This window comes from Pieris napi, chromosome 1 (genome assembly GCF_905475465.1).
Source record: "Pieris napi chromosome 1, ilPieNapi1.2, whole genome shotgun sequence".
NCBI classification, from domain to species: domain Eukaryota; kingdom Metazoa; phylum Arthropoda; class Insecta; order Lepidoptera; family Pieridae; genus Pieris; species Pieris napi.
This window is the reverse complement of record NC_062234.1, coordinates 1922423-1947000: the sequence shown is the minus strand read 5'-3', so window position 1 is coordinate 1947000 and position 24578 is coordinate 1922423. Positions and strand designations below refer to the sequence as shown.

At 32.9% G+C, this 24578-nt stretch overlaps 2 protein-coding genes across 4 annotated transcripts in view; both read left to right on the top strand.

Annotated features, from left to right (window-relative positions):
- Window positions 1–12894, top strand: part of LOC125054285 (hemicentin-1-like) — an 80834-nt gene extending 67940 nt beyond the window's left edge. For 2 of the 3 annotated variants that reach the window (XM_047656058.1, XM_047656067.1), the window contains 9 exons: window positions 131–331; window positions 1094–1257; window positions 2054–2207; window positions 4543–4673; window positions 5814–5973; window positions 7245–7583; window positions 7709–7984; window positions 9834–10001; window positions 11791–12894. In XM_047656058.1, the coding sequence (XP_047512014.1) occupies window positions 131–331; window positions 1094–1257; window positions 2054–2207; window positions 4543–4673; window positions 5814–5973; window positions 7245–7583; window positions 7709–7984; window positions 9834–10001; window positions 11791–11963 (1766 nt within the window). In that variant the 3' untranslated portion in view covers window positions 11964–12894. Of the gene's footprint in view, window positions 1–130; window positions 332–1093; window positions 1258–2053; window positions 2208–4542; window positions 4674–5813; window positions 5974–7244; window positions 7584–7708; window positions 7985–9833; window positions 10006–11790 lie in introns of all 3 variants that reach the window. The other variant, XM_047656077.1, reaches the window with a different exon arrangement.
- Window positions 12895–13618: 724 nt separating this feature from the next.
- LOC125054328 (serine protease easter-like) lies at window positions 13619–22777 on the top strand. Its single transcript, XM_047656138.1, has 6 exons — window positions 13619–13715; window positions 18703–18845; window positions 19816–19996; window positions 20950–21131; window positions 22047–22152; window positions 22264–22777. The coding sequence occupies exons 1-6, from the start codon at window positions 13655–13657 to the stop codon at window positions 22686–22688; spliced, it is 1098 nt and encodes a 365-aa protein (XP_047512094.1). The 5' UTR covers window positions 13619–13654; the 3' UTR covers window positions 22689–22777.
- The last annotated feature ends 1801 nt before the right edge of the window (window positions 22778–24578 follow it).

The following is a 24578-nucleotide window of genomic DNA, read 5'->3' as shown; positions in this document are numbered from 1 at the left end:
CTGAAAATGTTGAGTTGTTCCTTCTTCTTAGACTAAGCGTTTAAATACAATAGTTAAAAAATGATGAACACAAATGGTCATAAAATGTTTACGCATAAAAATACTAATTTTTTTAACTTTAAATCTTCAGGTAGACCTCCGCCTCGGATTAGTTGGTACTCCGGCGAGGATCTAGTGGATGCATCAGATGGTGTCAGCGACATACCTGGGGTGAGGGAGAACGAACTCTATCTGCCTCTCACTCGGGACAACACCAGGTCGCTCTCTTGCAGGGCAAGCAACACGCATCTAACACAACCTGTGATATCTGGTCTTAAGATTGAATTATATTGTAAGTATAATAAAGACATTTTTCAAAAATCTATGAGTGTTATCGCAACCAGATTATTATTGTATAGAAATAATAATATTATTAGTCGCTAAGGTATAAGTGCTTAAAAAATCCAGCAGCATACTGCAAATAATAATATCGTGGCAATACGTTTAATATGGCAACACGCTATTACGGCGATGATGTTAATATGGCAACATGTTAATACGGAAATGACGTTAGTATGGCAACATAGTAATATAACAATGACGTTAATATGGCAACATATAAATACGACAATAACGTGAGAATGGCAACATGTCAATACCTTAATGACGATAATATGGCAATATGTTAATACGGCAATGGCGGTAATGTGGCAACATGTTAATACGACAATGACGTTAGTATGGCAACATGTTAATACGACAATGACGTTAATATAGCAACAATTTATTAGATTAATTATGTATGTTGTATGTATGTTTGCGTTATTATCTTCTAAAAAAATTCAAAAACTTAATTTTATGCTTATTTATTTTAACTTTAGCACAAAATTCTCTTCAAGTTTCTAACCAAGGTTATCTAATATATCACTGAGTAATAAGGCCACTACTGGCACAAGCAATCTATTACAAGTGTCTTATGTCGTCACTGAAGTAATTAATAGTGACATTATTGATTGCATAATTTAAAAAATACGAAAATCACACAGTACAATCTTGGTGAAACTCAATCGTATTATCTAATGGCATTAAAGATGACAGGTGTAAATATTTTCAGTACCTGCCTTCAACGTATCAATACACTGGGTCCGTGGAACAAATGGTGATGCTTTGCAGGCCGGCAAAACCGCGGTCGCGAGGTGTATAGCACATGGGTCCTATCCATCCCCGGATATTATTTGGTGGCTGGACCATCGACACTTGTCACAACATAGTAATCAGGTCAGCTATTTTACTAAAATAATCTACTAATTTTATAAGGCTCAGAAAATATACCACTCCTTATATAGAAGTTTTATTTGTTTTTACAACAAACTCTCAAGCGAGATTAGAGAATTATCACTGGATAAATTCAAAACTCTCGTTAATGGTAAATTAATAAATAAAGGCTTTTTATAAAATTGTCGATTTTCTAAATGATCCTATTCCTTGGGATTAATTTTCTCCAGTTAAACCAAATTATAATTATATTATTACCTATTAACTATTAAAACTAAAAAATATTTATAAATTAAAAAGAGTGGGGGATATCTTCTTGCCCGCTCTACTATAATTTAAAAAAAACTCTACTCTACTATACTAGAAAAATATATATTATCAATACGTTATTAAAAATATATTGTTCTGTACTGTAGAACGACATTTATGCTAGTTTAAATTAATGTAGAAGATAATAACTTTTTTTTTTTGACAATTCACACCAATTGACCTAGTCCCATGCTAAGCTGGTAAAGCTTGTGTTATGGGTACTAGGCAACGGATATACATACATATTATATATAGATAGACATATAAATACATATTTAAACACCCAAGACCTAAACACAACACCAAATGCTCATCACATCGATATTTGTCTCAGCCGGGGATCGAACCCGGGACCCATGGATTCGCAGTCAGGGGTACTAACCACTAGACCAATGAGCCGCCGAACTACATAATTACCACACAATTTTACGTATTTAAATTATCTCAGTTTATAATTATTATCAAATAATAAAAAAATCATCGGTTTCAGAGCGTCATTAACTCATCCCGTACGGCTGTGTCGTATTTAGAATTAACGCCATCTGTCGGCGACCACGGCGCAACGCTTGCTTGCATCGCAACGAACAGTGCAATGGCGCCCGATAGAAATTCCAAAGCTGATGTGTTTGTGTTAAATGTTACCTGTAAGTATTTTCGCCAAAAGATGTCGCTAGTATCTAACTTCATAAAAACACTTGAATACATATCGACGTAGGAAAGCACATTTGCTGTAAGTAGACATATTGCAATTGTTCACCAGAGCCAAAAAACTTTATTAATTTCGGAAAAAAATTAATAGTGTCTGACCTATCCATGATATTGCTACCATTTTTGAAACATATATTTATTTAACTGCTAGTCACCATTTGCAATGTAAACTTTTTATCCAAAGTTACTATTAGTACGTGTTTGGCTAGTTACAGCAAACAGTTTTTTAAATCACAAACCTTTAAAACGCTGTAACTAAGGAAGAAAAATGTACGCGCGGAAATATTATCAATTTACAGGCGGTAAATATGCTGTATGCAGTAAATTTATGTATTTGGGTACTTTCAATTGCAATTCAACATGTAAGATTAGCTGTTTAGTGTTTATAATTATGATTAGATCTAGAAATGCAGTGGGTCATTTGGTAATGTAATGTTTGGTTGAAATAAAATGTCGTAAATGGTAAAAAAAAAACTAAAACTGTAGGTTCCCTAAACTTGCTGTAAGTAAACAAATGTAAAAATCACACGCCGCTGAAATGCTGTAAGTAGCGTTAAGTTTATAAATGGGAAGAAGTAAGTATTTGTAAAGAAAAAAAGTGCAGTTTTTCTTTTGCTGTAAGTACCTACAAAATGTCTGAAATGACTAGATTTTGGTCTACATACAGCATTTAATCTTGCTAAAAAAAATATAAGTACGGGCGTTTTCAACGGCGTATGTAATTTTTTTTTCATCGTAGAGACACAGGACCCGGGTCATTCGATGCAGCTTTTTTTTCTGATTCTAATGGCAGGAAAAAGTCACTTTAGGTATTTTGTCTACTTACAGCAAATATGCTTTCCTACGTCGATATTCGCCGACAACTAAATGTAATTGTATTCCTCCCACTAAACTGGCAATTAAAAGAAACATCGTTAATTGGTATACAAATATTATGATTACATATGGTTTTATTCAATTCGCCAGAGTAATAATCCAAAGGCAAAACAATATTTTTTTAACCGCAGACTCGTAAACAATTTAAAGACGCAAACGTAACAGGGATTCACAATATCACGCGTCAATTAATTCCTAGAGAGTTAAAAAAAAGCAATTTTTTATCATTCAATAAGCTAAGAAATCGTGTATTTAGCATACGATATAATTCAACCGACAGATATTGGCACCTTTCTTAGATTTAAGAGTGATAGGAGAAAGACTTAACGCTAATTGTGACTCCTGTACTTATGTCAAACGCGAAAGGAATTTTGACGTATGGGAATTTCACTTCCTAATCACTCCAAGTCATTACGTTTACGTGGTCGATTAGGCAGCATCCGAAAGCAGAGCGCATTTCTTATACAATCGCTAAATAGAGGCACATTCAACTAGAGTCAATATTTTTTAATTATTTACAAAATCTTGTCAAGGCTCGGCACACTCAAACATTGGTACATAAGAAAAATAAATACAATATTTAATGTGATAAGCACTTATAGGCAAACATAACATACACAAAGAGATATAGAGAGAGAGAGAATTAGAGAATTATCACTAAATAAATTCAAAGCCCTTGTTAAACGAAAATTAATCAACAAAGCTTTTTATAAATTTGAGGACTACTTAAATGATCCTAATCCTTGGGATTGAATTTCTCCAGTTCAAACAATTTGTATGACAATACTTGGCGATTAAAAAGAGTGGCGGAAAGTTTCTTGCCAGTTCTTCTTACCCGCTCTACGCCCTTGACTTGCGAACTGGTAGTAAATGTAAATTATTAATAATTTAACTTGACGATTCAAAAGTGTACTTGGTTACCCACTTGAATAAAGATATTTTGAGTTTGAGTTTGAGTTTGATAAAAAATAAATCTAATATATATGTAAAATTCTCGTGTCGCGGTGTTTGTGGTTAAACTCCTCCGAAACGGATCGACCGATTCTCATGAAATTTTGTGTGAATATTGGGTATGTCTGAGAATCGGATAACATCTATTTTTCATCCCCCAGGGTAGTCCACCCCTAAATATTTTATTTTTATTTTTAGATATTTTTTCTGTTTTTATTTTTTTATGATACAGCATTAAACAATACATACAACCCCTAACTTTCACCCCTCTACGATCAACCCCTATTTTTTTATTATAAATGATATACATGGCAAAACGACGTTTGCCGGATCAGCTAGTAAAATATAAAAACTAAAGGAAAATTGATTTCAAAGTGTAGGGAGCAACTATATTCATCAGTTATCAGAATACTAAAAATACAACGTAAATTAAAACTTTTGCAGATAGTCCATTAGTAGAAGTAATAAAAGATGGAGACGGAAGACTGAATGAGGTTTCAGAACTGGACACTTTGCATTTGACGTGCGAAACCAAGGCGAACCCACCGGTTGACAATTATACATGGTATTTTAATGTAAGTATTTTAGTGAGTAGATTTAAATTCTTGTCCTTAAAAATTTTGACGGTGATTGAATGCATTTGAATTTGGAAATTCCACTCCGTAAGGAAATGCGAATATTGTTGAATGGAATTCCCTTATCTAAAGTTAAAAGCAAAGTTTTGTACTATTTTAGTATACTTATATCACGTTACGACTGCCCGATTAGAACTGTGGCAAAAGAAAGGCGCTGTGCTGTTGTTCCAACCCAAAGGAAGGATCCAGTCCACTACTAACTGGCTCGAATGCCGAGAAGTTTTACCTCGGTCGGAATAACTTCGTTAATTCGATTGTAGGCGCGAATTTTTTTTCACAAGAAAACCTTGTACTTTTGGTGATTTGTCTATCAACACACTCATACAATACAAACCACTTAATTTCCCAAAACTTTAGAATTGTCATTAAATCTCGTTTATACCGAGAATGTAACGGGAAGGTGATTAAATTTTTAAAGGCAAGGTGCTCTTATAGCGTGGGCAAGTATTTAGACCATAAGTTTGACACCAATTTTAAATAACTTAACTTATTATTATGACATTACGTTAATGTTATAATTATATGACATTATAAAAATTAATATGACATTTGCATGCCTATTTATAAATGGCTGATTGTGCGGATTTTTATAAATAATCTATACAATTGTACCACTATCTTAGCAAATAAAGGTTTCATTTCATTTCATTTGATCTTATCGTCTTGTGCACACCCGACAGCGCAACATTTCCCGTGTGAGATTTCCCATTGAAGGAAAAATGATAGTAAGACGGACACACAATGTTGCATAGAAGCAGTTAGAACGCACGACCTGTTCAGAATAGTTACCAGTTTCCATGATATTATTATTATTTTTTTTTTTAAAGACAATTCACACCAATTGACCTAGTCCCATGCTAAGCTGGTGAAGCTTGTGTTATGGGTACTAGGCAACGGATATACATACATATTATAGATAGATAGACATATAAATACATATTTAAACACCCAAGACCTAAGCACAACACCAAATGCTCATCACATCGATGTTCGTCTCAGCCGGGAATCGAACCCGGGATTCGCAGTCAGGGGTACTAACCACTAGACCAATGAGTCGTCAAATATTACTAATATTTTCAGAATATAGAAATAAAACCAAATAGTATATGGGGAAGCCAAACCAAAGCCCAGAGTCTGACAATAGTTGAGACTGAGAGAAAGCATGCGGGACAATACTCTTGTGCAGCCGCGAACGGTGTTGGTGAAACCAGAGCTGAGGCGATTAGCATTATTGTTTATTGTAAGTGTTTTAAAGTTTCTTTTATTTCACAAAAATTAACAAAATAGTCTTGACACGGCTGATGACGGCCCGAAAGGTTCTGGATTTCATTTCTGGTAAGAGTTGTAAGTCGGGTTTTACGAGATTTTCAAACTTTTGTCTGATATTGTTATTTAATATTGTGTGTTTATGTGTGTTTTTTCGTTTGTAATAAATGTTATGTCTATGTCTAATTTATAATTGTTTAGTCAAGCCATATTTCATATATCTAATTGAAATATTGAGTACAGCATGCAAAAACAAAATTTCTAACATACAAACACTACAGAATAAATTAATAAAAGCACTATTAATCTACCCTATATCTCTAAACATTTTAAATAACTCGCTCCATGCAGCTTATTTTTAAATTCAAACACACCACTACACGGCGTTGCTTATCTTACCGAAGCCGCGAACAAATTATTTAAAAAAGAATTTTCCTTTCTAAATAATTAAGAATTATTCTAGTTAAATGTATTGAATATTTTTTTGTTGTTTTTCCCTTTTATAAATGTTTTAACCTTTTTGTAGGTAACATTATGTATGCCATCATTGGCTATATTTTTAGTATAGGTATTTGTTTGTTGTCTATATATAAAAAAAGAAACCCGTTTTCCGTTGTCACAACATAACATTTGTCTGATTCTTTTTTTATAATATTCCTTGAAGTACGAGGATGGTTCTTACGGAGAGAAAAATTAAAAAAAATTGAGTCAAAAAGTCTAAAAACAACACTTTTCTATATTCCCATACAAAATATTCGTAATAATATTTAAAAGCAATTTGAACTTTAATACCATATCATAAAGTTCAAGTGTTAGTGGAGGGGTTCCGGGAAGGTACATTTTTATTTTTTGACATAATGTATTTGTTGTATTATCAACTTTATTTTTTTTATCTTACTAGCCAGACCGGTGTCCCGAATAGCAGAATAAATATTTTAAAAAAATTAAGAATCGACTTTTAGGCGGTACGATGTTCGCCAGGCCAGTTAGTTATATATTATAATGTTTGTTAGCTGTAGGATTACGAAATTAATAAATAAACTTTGAGTGTACCTATGTATGTATATTGTAGTCTCGAGTTCGCCAAGAAATATCAGAACGTAGTTTAAAAGATCTTACGAGGTGATAAAAATACCACTGGAGATTAACCCTACGGACCGCGTAAAGAAATTTGTTTTATACCACGTAAATATTGAGCTTAAGACAACAAAGTTTACCTGACAAAGACTAATTATGAATTCGCAGATCCTCCTGAATGCACAAGTAGTGGGATCACATTGGTCAAAGAAACTCTCAAATGCAGCGTACGAGGTTTACCAGAACCGGATACATTTTTCTGGCACATTCAAACATCTGGCGAGGATGCACAGCACCTTACAACAGGCTCGCCCATTCTTCCCTTAAGCCAGCTTACAGGAAGCCTTTCAGGACTGCTGGATGCCAGCTGTGAAGCTGGTAATGGCGTGGCATCCCAGGAGAAGCCGTGTAAGAAGGTCTTTTCGCTGGAACAGCTAAGACCACCACAACCTCAGCAGTGTGACCTTGCCTATGAGTATGAGGAGTTTCAAATGAGATGTGTACCAGGTACTTATTGATTAATTTAACAAATAGTCATAAGGAACTTTAATAAACTAAGAAATACCAATTAACTGTTATGCTTATTAAATAATATTTCTTATTTAATTATAGAATAACATTTTCATTTTCAGTGGAAAACGCAACCTACTATGAAGTATCAGTCTGGAGAATATCCACATCCAATGCCTCAATGTACTTGGAGAAGCGTGGTTCTATGGGTTTTGGAGTAAGCCAAGCGCTCGCGCAAGGCGGCGGGGTCCCGTGGCTGGTGAGAGGTCCTCTCGGAACCCTGAAGATGGGCGACGAGGCTGCAGCATCAGCTTGCAACAGATATGGATGCTCAAGAGCTCTCCTTTTGAGGCCGACTGAAAATTTACTAGACGCCGCAGAAACACCGTGGTGGAAATGTAAGTGATATATATATATACATATATCTTCTATGGGACTCGGTGCTTTTGCACTTGTATAAAATATATAAATCTATTTTATTTTAGGGGCAATGTTGACATAACGCCCTTCACTGTCCCTTTATTTTACGACATGTGTGTTTTTTTGCTAACTACCTAATGATTCTAAATAATAAAACAATTAAATAATAACAAAATAAATGGAATTAAATTAAATTATGATTCTTAATAGTAAGGAATCTCAATTATTAACCAAACCAACAACAATAATCAAGGGTATATTGACTCGAGCATAAAATTTCCTGATAGGCCGAGCATTCTCCGACAAATATATATTTTACCTCAATTATTAATAAATTAAGGAAATTAAGGAATAAATTATAAAATACAAACTTCCCGTATTACAATTTAGGACTTATTTCAAAATGACTGATTAAAACTTTTTTAATTAATTCTCGTTCTCAAGATCATGTGACTGAAATATAGCGAATATTATGTCACGTTAACAGACTTCAAAAAAAGAAGGTTATGATGTTGATTAAGTGATATTGATGGAATTGTATAATATACCGGGTGACATAGTGACACAATATATTGGGTCTTTTGCACCAGTATGGCGGTTCTTCAGGGGTAGTTGTAGGGGGATTGCGTAATAAGACGCAATGAAAAAAAGAATAATAATGGTCATAGCGCTGGTACCGGCCGCGGCGGCCCAATCGCGTGGGCGTTAGGCGAACTCGCCGGATTTATTACTAGTTGTTGTTTCACAAATAATAATGATATAAACTTTATTTACGTCAAAAGGGTTGTGACAGAATTCTAGAATTTTCCGATTATCCATAAACAAATAATAATAGGCGGTGGTGGTATTATGCCATATTTCTCCGGCCGAATTGAATGTGAAAAAAAAATTCTAAAAAAAAACTATTTGTACAAGGCAAATTTTTGCACAGTTAATCATCGTCGTGCAGCCATTTACGAAAATCACCATGCCATACTTTTCGGACGGTTTCAAATGGCCGCCATACCACTGAAATTCAGCTATTTTTTTTTCTTTTTCTTTTGCGATGACGGTGTTTGACGTATTCGCTACAAGAACTTTATAACGTCCTAGACCTCGCCAACATCGTCCAATTCATAAAGTGCAAGAGGCTCAAGTGGCTGGGACATGTGCACCGAATGGCGAATGACACAACCCCAAGGTTCTTACTGAACTCAACAACCTAGTGGCAAGAGAAAACCCGGTAAACCGAGGTTGCATTGGTGTGATGGCGTTGTCAAGGACCTCGAAATAATTTTTGAATATAACGGTGATTTGGCATTTAACTTGTGGTGAAGGAAAAACGAACAGGAAACTGGCATGCCTTAAACCTGAATACTCGTAGACCTACATGCATTTTAAAAATAATCATGAAACAGAAACAGAAATTCCAAATGACCAAGGGTTCAATAACTGAGCACACCTGTCGAGCCGTTATAAGTAATTTTATTGTTTGATTAAATGAGCGCCGCGAACGCGAGGGTCTACAGACGGTATTCTTTTTAAGAAATGAATTCCCAAAATGTGTACTTTAATAATGAATAAACACTTTTTTGATAGGACTTACTTTTTTTAAATCGATCAACTAAATATGAACTTCCTTTTGAGACACCCTGTATTATATAAAGCAAAGAGTTCGAATATAATATAATAGAATCTATATGTTCGTTATATATAGTCAGAATCTGACTTGGAGGACCTAACAATTGGTTTCATTAGACTAACCTAACACCTGTTGCGTATATAAAAATACCGAAGTCTGTGCTAAAGAAAAGTTTTGTTGCTGCAGTTATTCTATTGTCATTCTAGATAAAGACGTGGGAATATCAATAGGTGCTCTTCTCCTGGTAATCGTCTTCATAACCTCCACGGTACTTCTGGTGCGGCTGATTCAAAGATCCAGACGTAAGCCAGTCCCTGTTATACAGGTTTTGCAGCTGGATGATGTCGCAAGAGATTACTTGGATACTATAGGAGGTAGGTAAGGACTTAGCCGGTGATTGTCGGTCGGATTGTAGAATAGATCATGTCTTTGTTAAATAGCCGTACAGATTAAATACACACCTCAGACCATCAGATGGTAAGAAGGCTTTCGAAAGAGCTTTCTTTGAGCTTAAGCTTTTTAGTATTGTCACTTTGTATATGTGAATACGATGATATTTTAAAGTACTTGTTTAAATACTCAGCATAAAATTATGCTTTTATTTCGTTCCATATTAATTACGTTTACCTTAGTTAGGATTTGATGTATTGTGCTGTATAGTAATAGAGACCAAACAAAAATAAATAACAATGAGACAGATAAACAGTTAAGTTTTTTTTTTTGAAGCTAAGTGATTGTATGTCATCAGAGCTTACAAATTTATTATTATAAGCTACAATAGTGTGTGTTAAAATACACATTAAAACAAAAAGAACTTTAAAGTCCCATAGAATCTTATACAAACAATTAATACAATCCAATCGAAAATAGTTATAATTGACTCACACTATATTTTAATGCAATTTTAAGTCTACCGTAGTCTATTTAAAGTAGTAGTCATATAGTCTAACATAATGACATATATTTTACTTAATTTAAAGACCACTTCGGAGGCTTCTTTAATATATAAATATCCCAATATTAGGGATTTATATATATATATATATATATTTATATTGCTATTTCTACTCTATATTCATAGAGTCTCCTACTCTATATCATCTTATACGAGTACTGGGAATAAATAAGGCGCAACTGCGTTTCTCTGTGAATACAAAAGAAACAACATTTAAAGCCTATATTCTAGGTTTTATAAAATAAAATAATATAAAGGAAAAATTAAAACATCTTAAGCCGGGTCCACATTTGTAGCATATTGACGTATCACGATCAGTCGTATCGTGTCTAGTATTTGTATCATAAATATGGACGCTCATTTTGTCCATGTCGTATTTTTAAGGCGTATCTTGAAAAAACGCGTCCATACTTATCAAATGCTGTATCATGTCAGTGTATCGGCCTTAACTTTACAAATATAGACGCTTCACTTTTCTTCCGATGTATCTTGTCCCGATGCGCGTATCTTTCAGTGCACCTTTCCCTTCTCGTACGGTTCAGTCATGTCTTCGTTCCCAAACGGTTTAGCCATGTCAGCAATTGCTCACGTTAAATTCATTAAAGACAATTGCTTTCGTTATCCCAGCTCATTTTTTTCCTCTTTCACTACAACTAACAACTACTACACTTAGCTCAACAATGTTTATGTCACTGCATTCAAGTCCAAACTTTTTCGATACGATGTGTATTCCCTTTGATGATCGCGAAAAAACCGACACAGGATGGTTCGGGGTGTATCAAGTATCATATCGCGATACAGTATCGTGATACAGTATCAAAATACGTCCATACCACCGATCGTGATACGCGTATCGGATACGAGGTGTATCAAGATACGCGCTTAGTGCGGATCGGGCCGTATCCGATACGGCATGTATCATAAACGGGTATCATTTTGCGTCCAAACTAACGATCATGATACGCGCCGAAGCCACGCAACGGAGATACGATACACCGAAATGCTACAAATGTGGACCCGGCTTTACATCTATTATGTCAAGTGACAAATAAAACATCGTCGATCAGACGGCAAAGACAACATTACAAAAGAGTTTATATAAAATACAATATAGACAAGAGTTTGTATAGGAAAATATATTATGTTTTCCTTACATATATATTACTATTTCTACTCTATATTCATATATATATACATCTTATTTTCAGAACATAAAATCCAAGCATCACGAAGTCTTCGATCCTGCAGTAGTGGATACTCGGACGGTTCCGCCGAGTCGGCGCCCCCCGTAGACCGTCGATCTAAGGCACGACTCAACTGGGAGTGGGAGCCCCCACCCCCAGATGTCACTTTAACCCTTCATAGGGAAAGTGCTGTTTAGTGTAAAAACATGAAAGAGTTTACAAGGAATAAAGTGATAAAGTGTAAAAATATTTTCAAAGTGGTACTAGGCTAATATGTCATCGTTTAATTGTATATGATCCGTGATCTATAAAAATAAATTAGAAGATAATTTTAATAAGATTATATATTATAATTGTACTGTATATATTTGTATATTGTTTCATGAAAACGTTTTGTGGCAACCATCTTCTCTTCAACCGTACAATTAGCAACGTATTAAAATCTATATTTGTATGAAAATACTGTGCGAAGGTCTAAACTAAGAGTTACAGAAAAATATTTGAAGCAACATCTACTTTGTCAAATTCAATTACAGCTGAATACATGATGTATGACTTTTAGGTAGTTCGGTACAAAGAGCATAAGAAAAACTGGAATATTCTTAAATTGGTTTACATTTTGTACAAAGATATATCGTGAAGTCTGTAGTCTGTACAACAGAATTGAAAGCAAAAGTGGTTGTCTAGTAAAACATGATGTTCTAATGGCGGCCCTTCTACTCCCTATACGCAAGATTCTGTGTCAAAGACTTAGTGCTAAGTATGATTTTCGAACATTTAGACTTAGAACAACGACTATCTTTGAATCCTTTGCAAAGCTTCCTAATGTAGTAGAGAGTTTGTCTTTGTAAATCTGAGCACTAAATGCTTCAGTGCTGCTGAAATTTGTCAAAAAAATTTCATTTTTCTTCTTAAATTTGACAGATTGTAAGTATGGAAGTGTATTGTATAAGGTACTTCATCGACTTTGCAAGTCAAGATCACACTGAACAGAATTCTGATCTTTCAAGATTTTTAACCTAATCGGTGGCTGAGTCTTGTGAAATATTATTGACTTAAAATGTCTCGGCCCTGGGACCTTGTAAAAGAATTTAATATTATATTTATTATAATAAATTGTTGAACTGCTTTTTGTCTTTTTTTTAATAATATAGGTATCCCTCGAAAAGCTTAAAAAACAATAATAAATCATATTTTTGAATGTTACTTTAGAATGAATTTTAAATTATAAAGATGACAGAATTATATTAAGAAGAAAACTAATTATTGATTTTTTTTTATCGTTCCCAAAATTGTGCCTTGGTATTAATAAAACTAATGATTTTTTTGCTTGAATGTCTCTATGGAAAAAATCTATGGTATGACTTATAGTAGTTTTTAAATTTTAGTTCTATTTTTTAAAATAAGAACTACACTTATAAAAATACGCGACGAATGAGAAAGATCATTTGGTATTTATTTATTTATTTAGTTACTAAGCTAAGGACATCCCACACAGTCCTTAATTTACAAATTATTTTACAAAATCTTACATCTAAAATGTGTGACAATTAATGTAAGCATAAGTTTCTCAAAAAAAAAATTAAATAGAAATTAAAAAAATACTATTAAAACATATACGATAATACAAGCACACATTAAAATAAAATAAAATTACAGAAATTTTTACCGAAAAAAAAAGAAAAATAATATAAGGAATATTTATAAGTAGTTCCATTTTTGAAAAATAGAACACGCACACGTTTTTTTTTATGTCAACAAAAAAGTAGTTATTTATGGAATTCTAATAGTATGTGACGTATTTTATATCTCGCATTTTAACGGCGTTGGACGATTCATTCCATTCTGCTAAAGTCTGTCGAATAGACCGCAACAGCAAATTGTTAATATGATTAAAAAGATAATTTTTAGTGTGTTAGTGCTCCATATAAGTGCCGTTTTGGGTAATGGTACGTATATACTTAAATTCCCACTGTACAATTAAAAATTACAAATTTTCTTAAAATGTTTTCGTAGCAACTAATAAGCAAAATAAATTGAGACTCATCCATCAAAATATAGCAGGGTTGTTTAACAAACAAGATTTAATTAATAGAGCCATCACAGACCTGCAAAGAAATTAAGGAAATGTAGACATATGTTTCACAGAAACTTTTATTAAACAAGGAAGTGAATCCAACGTTAAGATAAATAATTATAGATTAGTCTCTTCATATTCTTGGCCTCATCATCGCCGAGGAGGTTCATGCGTCCTAATAAAAAACAATTTAAAATACAAGGAAATTTGTTACCCTAGCCCCCAATACCTAATAATAATATGTATTTACCGGACTCCTACTTTAGATGTGACAGCTTTTTTATATAATTTAGAACAATTTTTAAGTAACCTATGCAGGAAACGCAACAAAAAACTAATATTATGTGGAGACTGGAACGTAGACATTTTTAAAAACAATGAAAGTTCCCGCGAACTTATCTCTATTCTTCAAAATAATAATTTACAAAATCATGTAAAGCGCTCAACACGTAAAAACTCCTGCTTAGACTGAATAGCAAGTAACATAAATGACACACAATGACACGCACTTTCAGACCATGAGACCGCACAATCGCTGACTTTTACACTCGAAGAAAACGAAAATTAAAAAAAAAAGATATTCTAAAGTACTAGTTTATATACAGACGAGAACTCAATAGGGAAAATATAATTAAATTTATTAGGTGTCTTTCAAGACTCACCTTCTCGGACGTATACACTACAGCTCCACCAGAACAAATAAAGCATTTGGCAACTTCCATGACACTATAACATTATTTTACAATTTATGTTCTCCGATATTAAAAATTAAGAATACATTTAAACCTATCAAAAATAGATTCTTTACTAAAGCGCAAAAAAATGTTGTATAAGAAAAATAACGTTCTACCTGAAATATCATTTAAATAAGCATGATAAAAAAACAAAATAAATCTGCATATAATAAATACACATCTATTTTAAAAAAAGAATGCATAAATTCCATCAGCTTACTAATACAGAATACATAAATTGCGCAAAAAACAAAACTAGAGCAGCCTGGAATTTAATTAAAACAAATACACGAGACATGACATTTTATTCAGGAATAGAAGCAATTAATATCGATAACAAAACATATGAATCACCACATGAAATATGCAACTTATTTAATGACTATTTTACCTCACTGCCTCCTAAAAATAAAACAAGAAGCCATAATCCCTCTGAATCATACAAGTATTTTTCTTTCCCCCATAAATAACACGGATATATGTATTAAAAATTATTACATCGTTGAAAAATACAAAATCTACAGGATACGATATTTTAGATACCAAAACAATTAAATCTTGCGCATTATACCTACTTAATCCACTGACATACATAATTAATCTATCGATAGTAGAAGGGATCTTTCCTGAAAAAAATAAAAATATCAATTATCAAACCATTACATAAAAAAGGAGCAAAAACACAAATGACTAATTATAGACCAATAGCTTTAATTCCTATATTATCTAAAATTTTCGAAAAAGTAATGTATAATAAAATAGAGAATTTAATTTTATCATACGATATTTAAATAAATATTTATAATTATTCTCTTACATTAAGTGTAATGCCGTAGCATCTTCCGTGGGCAACTTCATTCTGTTAATTTTGTGTCACGGTGCGCGCGCATCGTAAAATTTCACTCTCATCAATTTTTCATAACGCGCCTAAAGAAGTATAACTTCAAAAAAAGAACAATTTGGTTTCAGAAAGAATTGTTCTACCACCCTTGCGTGCTTTTCCCTAGTCAAACAAATTACTGAATGCTTAAATGATAAAATGCTTATCCGTTGCATCTTTCTAGATAATAAATTATGACAAAGGCTTTTGACTTTGTATGTCATGAAAGACTTTAAAAAAAATAGAAAACTATGGAATAAGAGGTACTGGGTGAAAAGTTACCTTGAAAATAGAATGCAATATGTAGAAATACCAAAGATTTGTAAAAAAACCTATAGATCCAATTTTAAGAAAAATGGGTACGGAACACCTCAAGGCAGATTTTTGCCCCACTACTTTTTGTAACATACATAAATGAACTCCCTGATGCTATAAACCAGAACTGTATACTATTTGCTGATGGCACTAAACTTATAATAAAAAGTAAAAACAAACAAGGTTTAAAAAACAACTTAAATAAATCTCTAGACGACGCCATCAACTGGATGAATTCAAATAATCTACAAATAATGACCAAAACTAACATAATCCATTTTCAGACATATAACTCTAAAACACAATTAGACTTACAATATAAAAGCAATAAACTAGACGTAATAAACGAGTTTATATTTTTAGGTATAACGATAGATACATTTTGTAATTGGAAAGCACATATTAAAAAAATACAGAACAAAATAGACAGTTTTGTTGTTGTGTTAAAACGACAAAGGAAAACTGTTAACCATGCTACGGTATTAGCTGCTATGCATATGTTTAATCTATACTTAGTTATGGAATTATAGTTTGGGGAAATTCAGTCGAAGTAAATAGGGTATTTAAGGCTCAAAAGCAATGTATTAGAGCAATTTGTGGAGCAAACTGTCTTGATAGTTGTGTACCTTTATTTAAGAAGCTCAAATTGTATCTCTTCTATATATTTATATTTTAGAAATATCCTTATTCGTGCACAGAAACATACATATTTTTAAGTCGAATGTAGAAGTCAAAGTAAGAAGTAAACATGGGGAGAAATTGACTGTGCCAAAAATCAATCTAGAACTGTTTCGGAAAAACACCTTTTGTATGGCAATCAAAGTTTACAATAAATTACCAAAAGAATTAAAAGATCTTCCGACTAGAGTCCTTTAAAAGCGACTTAGGGTATTACTTTTGGAAAAAATGTACTATTCAATAAATGATTATTTGCGTGAGACACTGTTATTGACATAAATTTAATAAAGTATGATATGTACGATTCTTGCAATAAATAAATTATTATTATTTTTCTAATACTCATAAAACTCATTTAATTTAAAAAAATAGTTTTGTTTCGTAAAAAACTCGATTCGATTTTCATAGCCATCGCCTTTGTATCTAATTATTTGATATTTTTTTATTACTTGCGCAAATATATATTCCATCAGATTATATTATGTTATGAAACATCTGTAGGAGCCGGAGGCAAAGTATTCCCTTGCTTTTATGTAGCGTTGCCATGGAAACAGAGAAGGGTTTTGCGCACGTTTTCTAATCAGCCCGTTAAGTACATTTTGATTGTAATGATTGTATATATTAATTATTAACAATTTCATATTTAAATCAACCTCAGAGTGATAAGGAAACATTAAAATAGATTTATAGTTTGAATAAATTGGGAACCTCAATGTTAATAACAATATAAACCAGGAAAATGAACAATATTATATTAAGTTTATTTTGTTTATTTATGCATAATTACATTGAAGTTTATTTAGAGACATGATAAGCTAAGCTATAAACCACAAAATGTGATAAAGTTCAAACATTATCAGAATAAACACAACAATAATCGAAATTATTAATTAAACGGAAAACCGCGAATATAATCAAATATGTTGAAATTAATTATTTAATCAAACTTCCTGTTTCCATTTCGAAATATCCACATACATAAATTTCTGGAGACGCGGAAAATGAGATAATAGCTTTCCGCTTCTTGTGTGTCGAAAATTGTTTCTGATTTGGATTTGGATACATAAATATAAATTTTAATAATAACAAATTTAAATTGTATTGGTTGTATTTCAATAACTTGATGAAATAAATTACCAGCGCTGTGGAAAAGTCTGCTCCTCAGCATAATGCTGAGCCAGTACCAATTACAACGACAGCACACACGCATTACACGATTAAAACGTACCGCGTTCTTTAAAATAAATAAATAATAGTTTAAAAAACGCGCGCTCTGTTCCATATTTTTCGTCTATCGAGCAACCCACGCTTTTTCACAATAATACCAGTATTTTTTTTTTATTCATTACCATTTTCAGCCTAAATTAGGAATTATTTTTCACTTTTTAGTTTGATGTGCTTTAAAAGCGTGTTTTTTAGATTTTTTAAACTATTATTTATTTTTTTATTTTATAGTTAAATTTTTTAAATTTTCTTTATTTTTTTTTTTGGATTAATGCATTGTCATCGATCTTTGACAGGTGCGCAAAGTTTGAATTAAATCTGTCCGTTAAAAGTGGGTAAAAATCGAGTCCGAAGGAGTCGGTTACATACATACATACATACATACTTACATACATACATACATACATACATACATACATACATACATACTTACATACATACATACATACATACATACATACATACTTACATAAATACATACATACATACATACAGGTGAAGCTAATATAAAGCGTGTGAAAAAATTGTTATCTTTCATTCTTTTTTATATTTTGTGTGTGTTTTGTTAGTAATAAATGTTATGTCTATGTCTATGCTAGAAAGATTGACCGACAGCCGAAATAAATTTTTTTTCAAATTGTATCCAAATTCTCGACGTTCAAAGAGTTTTTTTTACATTTGTTGTCTATACACACATAAACACATACACAAAAAAATCTATTTACCTTTACAAGTCTACATATAATAAAGTGTACATTTTACATATTTTTTAAATACTCTCATCTGCCATTGTGACCGGGGACTTTTTCTAGCTTTTACATTTTTACTAAAAAGATACATAAATTAAAATTATACACTATCGTGTTACGCGTCGGGCAATATTATTATTAACAATGTTCATGGTCCAACATAGTTAACATATTTGAGAGAGAGAGATTCCTAAAAAAGTCATACAAAGACCCGTGGTACATCTGAACATCGTCATGTACATCATTATATGGGCTAATATATTATATTGAAAATTCCAGGTATTTGTAATGATTGTATGGATTATACCAAATGCAAGGCGGCATTTGATCTCGTGACCTTAAATCGAGACGATAAAACAAAGCAATTGTTTTCCAAAGCTTTTTGCGGCACGGGATATGAAAATGGTGAAAGATTATATAAGGTACTGGTAGCATAAACTTGGTATTGCAGTTTTTCAAAAAATGTTCTTTTAATGCAAACATTTAATATTCACTTGATTGATGAAGGGAAACATCATGAGAAAACCGCCCATAGACCTAAGCGGTTTATGGGTAAACATCCCATTTGGAACTAAACGGAAGCGCATACATCGTTCGATCTATTGCCCGTATCGTACGTACACGTACTCACTTCGAACGACGCAAGATCGTGCTTGTGTTTAGTGTTGCTCCCACGGAGCGCTTTTAAAGTAACTTTTACTTTGTGAGTTAATCGATTGTTATGGCGTTCGCCTCAATCACAAAATAACTTTATTCATGTAGGTAACCAAGCACACGTAAACGTAAACAGAAAAGATGTTAAATTGATTCTAAATTTACATTTACTACCAGTTCGCAAGTCAAGGGCGTAGAGCGGTCAAGAGGAACTCTCCGCCACTCTTTTTAATCGCCAAGTTTTGAGTCATACAAATTGTTTGAATAGGAGAAAATCAACCCCAAGATTAGAATCATGTAAACAATCGTCAAATTTATAAAAAGAAAAACTCTCGTTAAGCGTATCCTTAATGGATTTAACGATTAACGAGAGTTTTCAATTTATTCAGAGAAATTTTTCCATATAAGGAGTGGTTTATCTTCTGGATCCTGGCTGGTCGTACGTTGTTTCGAATATTATACTGATGAAAGTCACCATTTGTTTTAAAATCGTTTATATTTTTTATACATACAACAAGGCATCAAGAATATATTGCCCAATTGCCCAGATAGTGTCATAATATTTAATTCCTTACACTTATTCCGTGCCGACTCTCGTGAGGAAACAACAAATATCCCGAACAGCCAGGAATGAACCTCTGCAGCAGCACCCCACAGTACAATACCGTAGCACATAACGCTTTAAAAGTACTTTTGACGACGAGTCGTGAAGCATATATAATGGTAATATTCTTCTAGGTATGCTGTTCCGTTTTTACACCTCTTAATACGATGCCTTCGTTAGACAGCAGAAGTGGAATAAGTAAAGATCACCTTCTACCAGAAATGTGTGGAAGTATTTTGGGAAATCGTATCTTTGGAGGCAAATACGCTAAACTCTACGAATTCCCTTGGATGGCCCTTATCTCTTATAATAAAAGTTAGTATTTAATTTCATACATAGAGCAGACCTATGAACAATATATACGAGATTATTTAGGGTGTTTTATAATTATTATATATATGTCGCAGCCAAATAGCTTAATTAGCCGTTAAATTAACAGCCTTGCCTTTTAACTAAACGGCGCTGTTTAACTAACGATCTGAAAGATATTCAGCCGTAGCGTTTGTTACAACCTTTAATAAACCGGCTGGCTAATGCTTAGGCCATTCGTAAGACAGAGTCGTTATTTGGCAGAAATACAAAATATGACATAAAATTTCTTTTAAAATTAAATTTCTTAAGTGAAATTCACATTATTATTGTCACTACACTCTTCCATTGTACTTGTTGTTTTTTATGAAAATTTGGAAAACACCATCAAATTTGTGGTTAGCGGACGCCATATTGACAGTTCGAAGAGTTTCGTTTCGAGTTTAAGATTGGCAGAAAGTGGAATTAAACTTTCATTAACAGTCAACAGGCTAGGCAAGTAATGAAACTTCGTCGATCCAAGTCATTTGCCTAGCTGTTTAATCAACTGGCTAAACAACTTTCAGGCCGCTAGTTAAACGGCTAGGCTGCTGATTGAACGGCTAATTAAGCTAGTTGGCTGCGACATATAATTATAGACTGTTTTGAAAAAAATTATAAGTCACGTGTTTATTAATAGAATTCTTTCTAAACTAAACTCATCTGTTTCTGCTTCGTAGAATTTTCAAGACAAGAAAGAGAATTTTATTTGAGTGGGGGCAATTGGACTGATTTCTTTATGAATATTAGGGTGGAATAATAACGATACCATATACTGTTTCTATGAACAAAGTTATGTTGTATTTGTTGTTGTCTATATATACTGATAATAACGGTTTAACATCGACTTAGCATATATGACCGTTCATCCCTACGGGCGCTACGTTAAGACATCGCAGATAAAAAAAAACTATTTTCAGGGTATGGTCCGCAATTCGAATGTGCAGGGACGATTATTAACTCAAAATACATCTTGACTGCTGCTCACTGCGTGGTCAACAAAAATATTCGAGATGTGAGGATAGGAGATTTCGATGTCAGTAGCGAAATGGACTGCGAGTATGAAGCTGGAGTATACCCTACCTGTGAGAACCGTACTCAGGTAATGAGGAATTAGCGAAATAATTGTTTGCGTTAAATCTATTGAAGATTATTCATTTCTAAATTTGAATGTTTAAACTGTTACTGTGTATTCATATAAGGTTGAAAGGACTTTGGATTTTGATAAGAAACCAGCGCCAGTATTCCTATTAGCGATAGCAATGGTGTGGTGACCCGAACCGTAACCTTCGATTCATCGCTATTGGATGTAACAGTGTTGTCACTATGAAATTTCACAAGTATAAAATGTATAAAGATTAATCGCTATAAATAAATATGGATACACTATAATGCATGGTCGCATTTATTATAAAATAATAGGATTTTGTCCTTATATTTTCCATGGAACATATCACATACTATGACGTACAGTGCCACATACTTTTCTTGGCCGGCGAATGTCAGACTGACATTGTCAGTTAGTTCTCAATTTCTAGGTGCGAAAATAAACTTACTATCTACGAACATCTAATAAAAAAACTTAAATGTTTTTATTTTTTATTCCTTTTCTTATTGATTAAGCGGTTCTGATTGCTAGGTATCTTAAAATATATTATATTAATAGCACAGGTAATAAAACCTATCATATTAGTTGTTCCTAATTTTGTGTCATATTTATTTAAGCTTAGAACCGTAGATATTAGTACATTGTTTTGTTAAGACATTTCAATAAATGATTAAGTAAGCCTTCATGACTTCAAATTAATCCCCATATAAGGGTTAATTTTTGTTTACTGGCAATACTAACATCCATGACAGCGATGTTTCTACCGGCCAAGAAAAGAATGTGGCACTGTACGTACTATAGGCGTGAAAAAACGACAAAAATGTAATATATTTTAACATTAGGGAGTCATAATCCGCCGATAATCCGTTATTGATAAAAAGCATTTACATGCTACTTGTACTCTTTCAGAACATGCGCGTTGAAATGGCAATACCCCATAGCGAATATCGCCGGATGCCACCGACTAATGACATTGCTTTGCTGAGAATGCAGGGCGAGATGGACTTTAGTCATTGTAAGTATAGAAATATTTTGTTTATTTAACACAATATTTACCTACGTGGTATAAGGAAAGTTATATATTTTTCTTCGTTATCATAAATAAGCAAGATTTGTCTTTTTTCAGCTAACGTTGAACCAATTTGTCTACCAATAACACCTGAACTTCAAAATACGGTTTTGGACTTTAAAACTGGTACCGTGGCTGGCTGGGGAGTGACTGAAACGGGCATAGAGGCAACAAAACTGATGAAAGTCGATTTTCCTGTAAAATCCAACTCAGATTGCAAGATGTACTATAGAAATATGATAAACCAAAGATTTAATGAAACTATGAAGAATCAGTTTTGTGGAGGGGAATTCGGGAAAGACTCGTGTAATGGAGACTCTGGTGGTCCTTTTATGATTAAAGGCATCTATAACGACGTGAGCCGCTATGTCCAATATGGAATCGTTTCTTTTGGACCTAGGAGATGCGGTTCTGATAGACCAGGCTTCTACACTGATGTAACGAAATATATAAATTGGATATTGGACAATATTACAGATTAGATGCATTAGTTCTAAAACAAAGAATTGTCATTTAGTTACACAATTTCACAACGATTGTCAAATAAAGTTACTAAACATTTCAAAGCTTATAATATTTATTAATATACCTACCTATCCATTCCATTTACTATGTAAAAGCTTTCATTTAGAATGTTTACGAGAACTATATATATTTATAAAAAATGTGCTATGAACACAATAAAAACAATCAAAGCAATTAAAAATAAATTATGTTTTCATACCGTGACACACTCAATAAATTTTCTAAAAAAAGGGCTGCGATGTCAGTATAGCTTTAACAATATAGAAAAATAAAAATAATTAAAACTAAAAAAAAAATGGTTAATACTGTATACTTCATTGTAATCAATAAAATTCTAATATAAAGTGGATATTATGAGTTTAATCCTTTACCTTAGTGGTAAAGGTTTATGTTTATCCTAACGATAGAACGAAATAGATACGTAAGTAAGTATGACATATATTAAAAACAAGAAATATATTTAGTAAATATCCAATTAAACGCATATTAGTTTCACAAAATCACAATAATTATATAATTTTTGTAACCTCTCATTGCTTAATCTCAGAAGTCACAACTGAAGTATCCTGAAATTGGACGAGGAATATATGAACTTACAACAACTTACAACTTACCTATACAACTTTACGTATGACAACTTCGCTAATAAGATTGAAATGTTGTGTTAGAACTTTTTTTATTTTGTTCTTCTTATTATAACAAACTGTAAATATATCACATTTGTGTTTTTATTCAAACCTGATACCTCAAAATTCCCAAACGAACAAGGCAGACAAGTGGGTAAAAATAATTGTAAGTGGACTTGAACAATGATACTCAAAAATCACGTAATTGAAAATTAATAAAATCACCTGCTCTGTGGCCGCACCAGCTTTTGACGTGGCTAACGTGTCCACACAAGAAGCATCAAAGACATGCCATCCGGCCCCTTGCCGTTTTCCTAGCGATGCGTATTGGCTCCAAATTGGATGGATTATAGATGGAGGCAAGACAGCGGGATATGATGTCGTTGAGCGCTGAGTAGCGAGGAAAACGACCTGCAATATTTTGGCTATCGAGGCCCTGGTCTCCAAGGCTACTTTCTACAAAGCCACAGGGACACGTATGGGGAGTAAATATGGGCATCCTACGCTAAAGCTGCTGGCAATTAAAAATGAATCAGGATCCAATAGGGTGCCTGAGTTTTGTGTAGGATATGCATTAAGCCAATGACCCGGTTCTTAGCCTTAATATTAAATAGATTTTGCATATATGAATTAAAAAGGTAGTGAACCCATTCTGTCTTTCCTAACCCAGAAACCGGAAAATAATAAAAATGCATTTATGTGTGGTTAAAATAAAATATTACATCTTATGTGGCTCGAGATAAGTTAGTATATTTACTTTCTGGCTTGGAATTCTGATAATCTGTGATTTAAACTCGCACCTCACTTTACTAACAGCGCTCCCTTCGTCACTCACCTCATTTTTAGAATCTCATGGCATTCTGTTAAGCAATTTTTTTTTCTTGGTAAGTTTATAGCTGAATTACCAAGTGAGTTTTTTGTATGAATATCGTGACAATTAACCCATTTTATTTATAAACAAATTATTACTATTCATTCATGCATTATGTTAAGTTTAGTGTATAGTAAAGGCAGACATCTTCAGAAAACCGGCTTGTCTTACATTAGAAATGGATGCAATATGAGACAGAAACGCCACTAGATTTTTATTATGTTTTAAATGGAGAAAAAAATTTAGGTTTTTTTTAAATATCATCATTAAATACATTGCATAATCGCTGTTCGTGATAGTGAGATTTCTTTTTTACTTAACATGTTACATTTATTTATATTTTAGGTGAA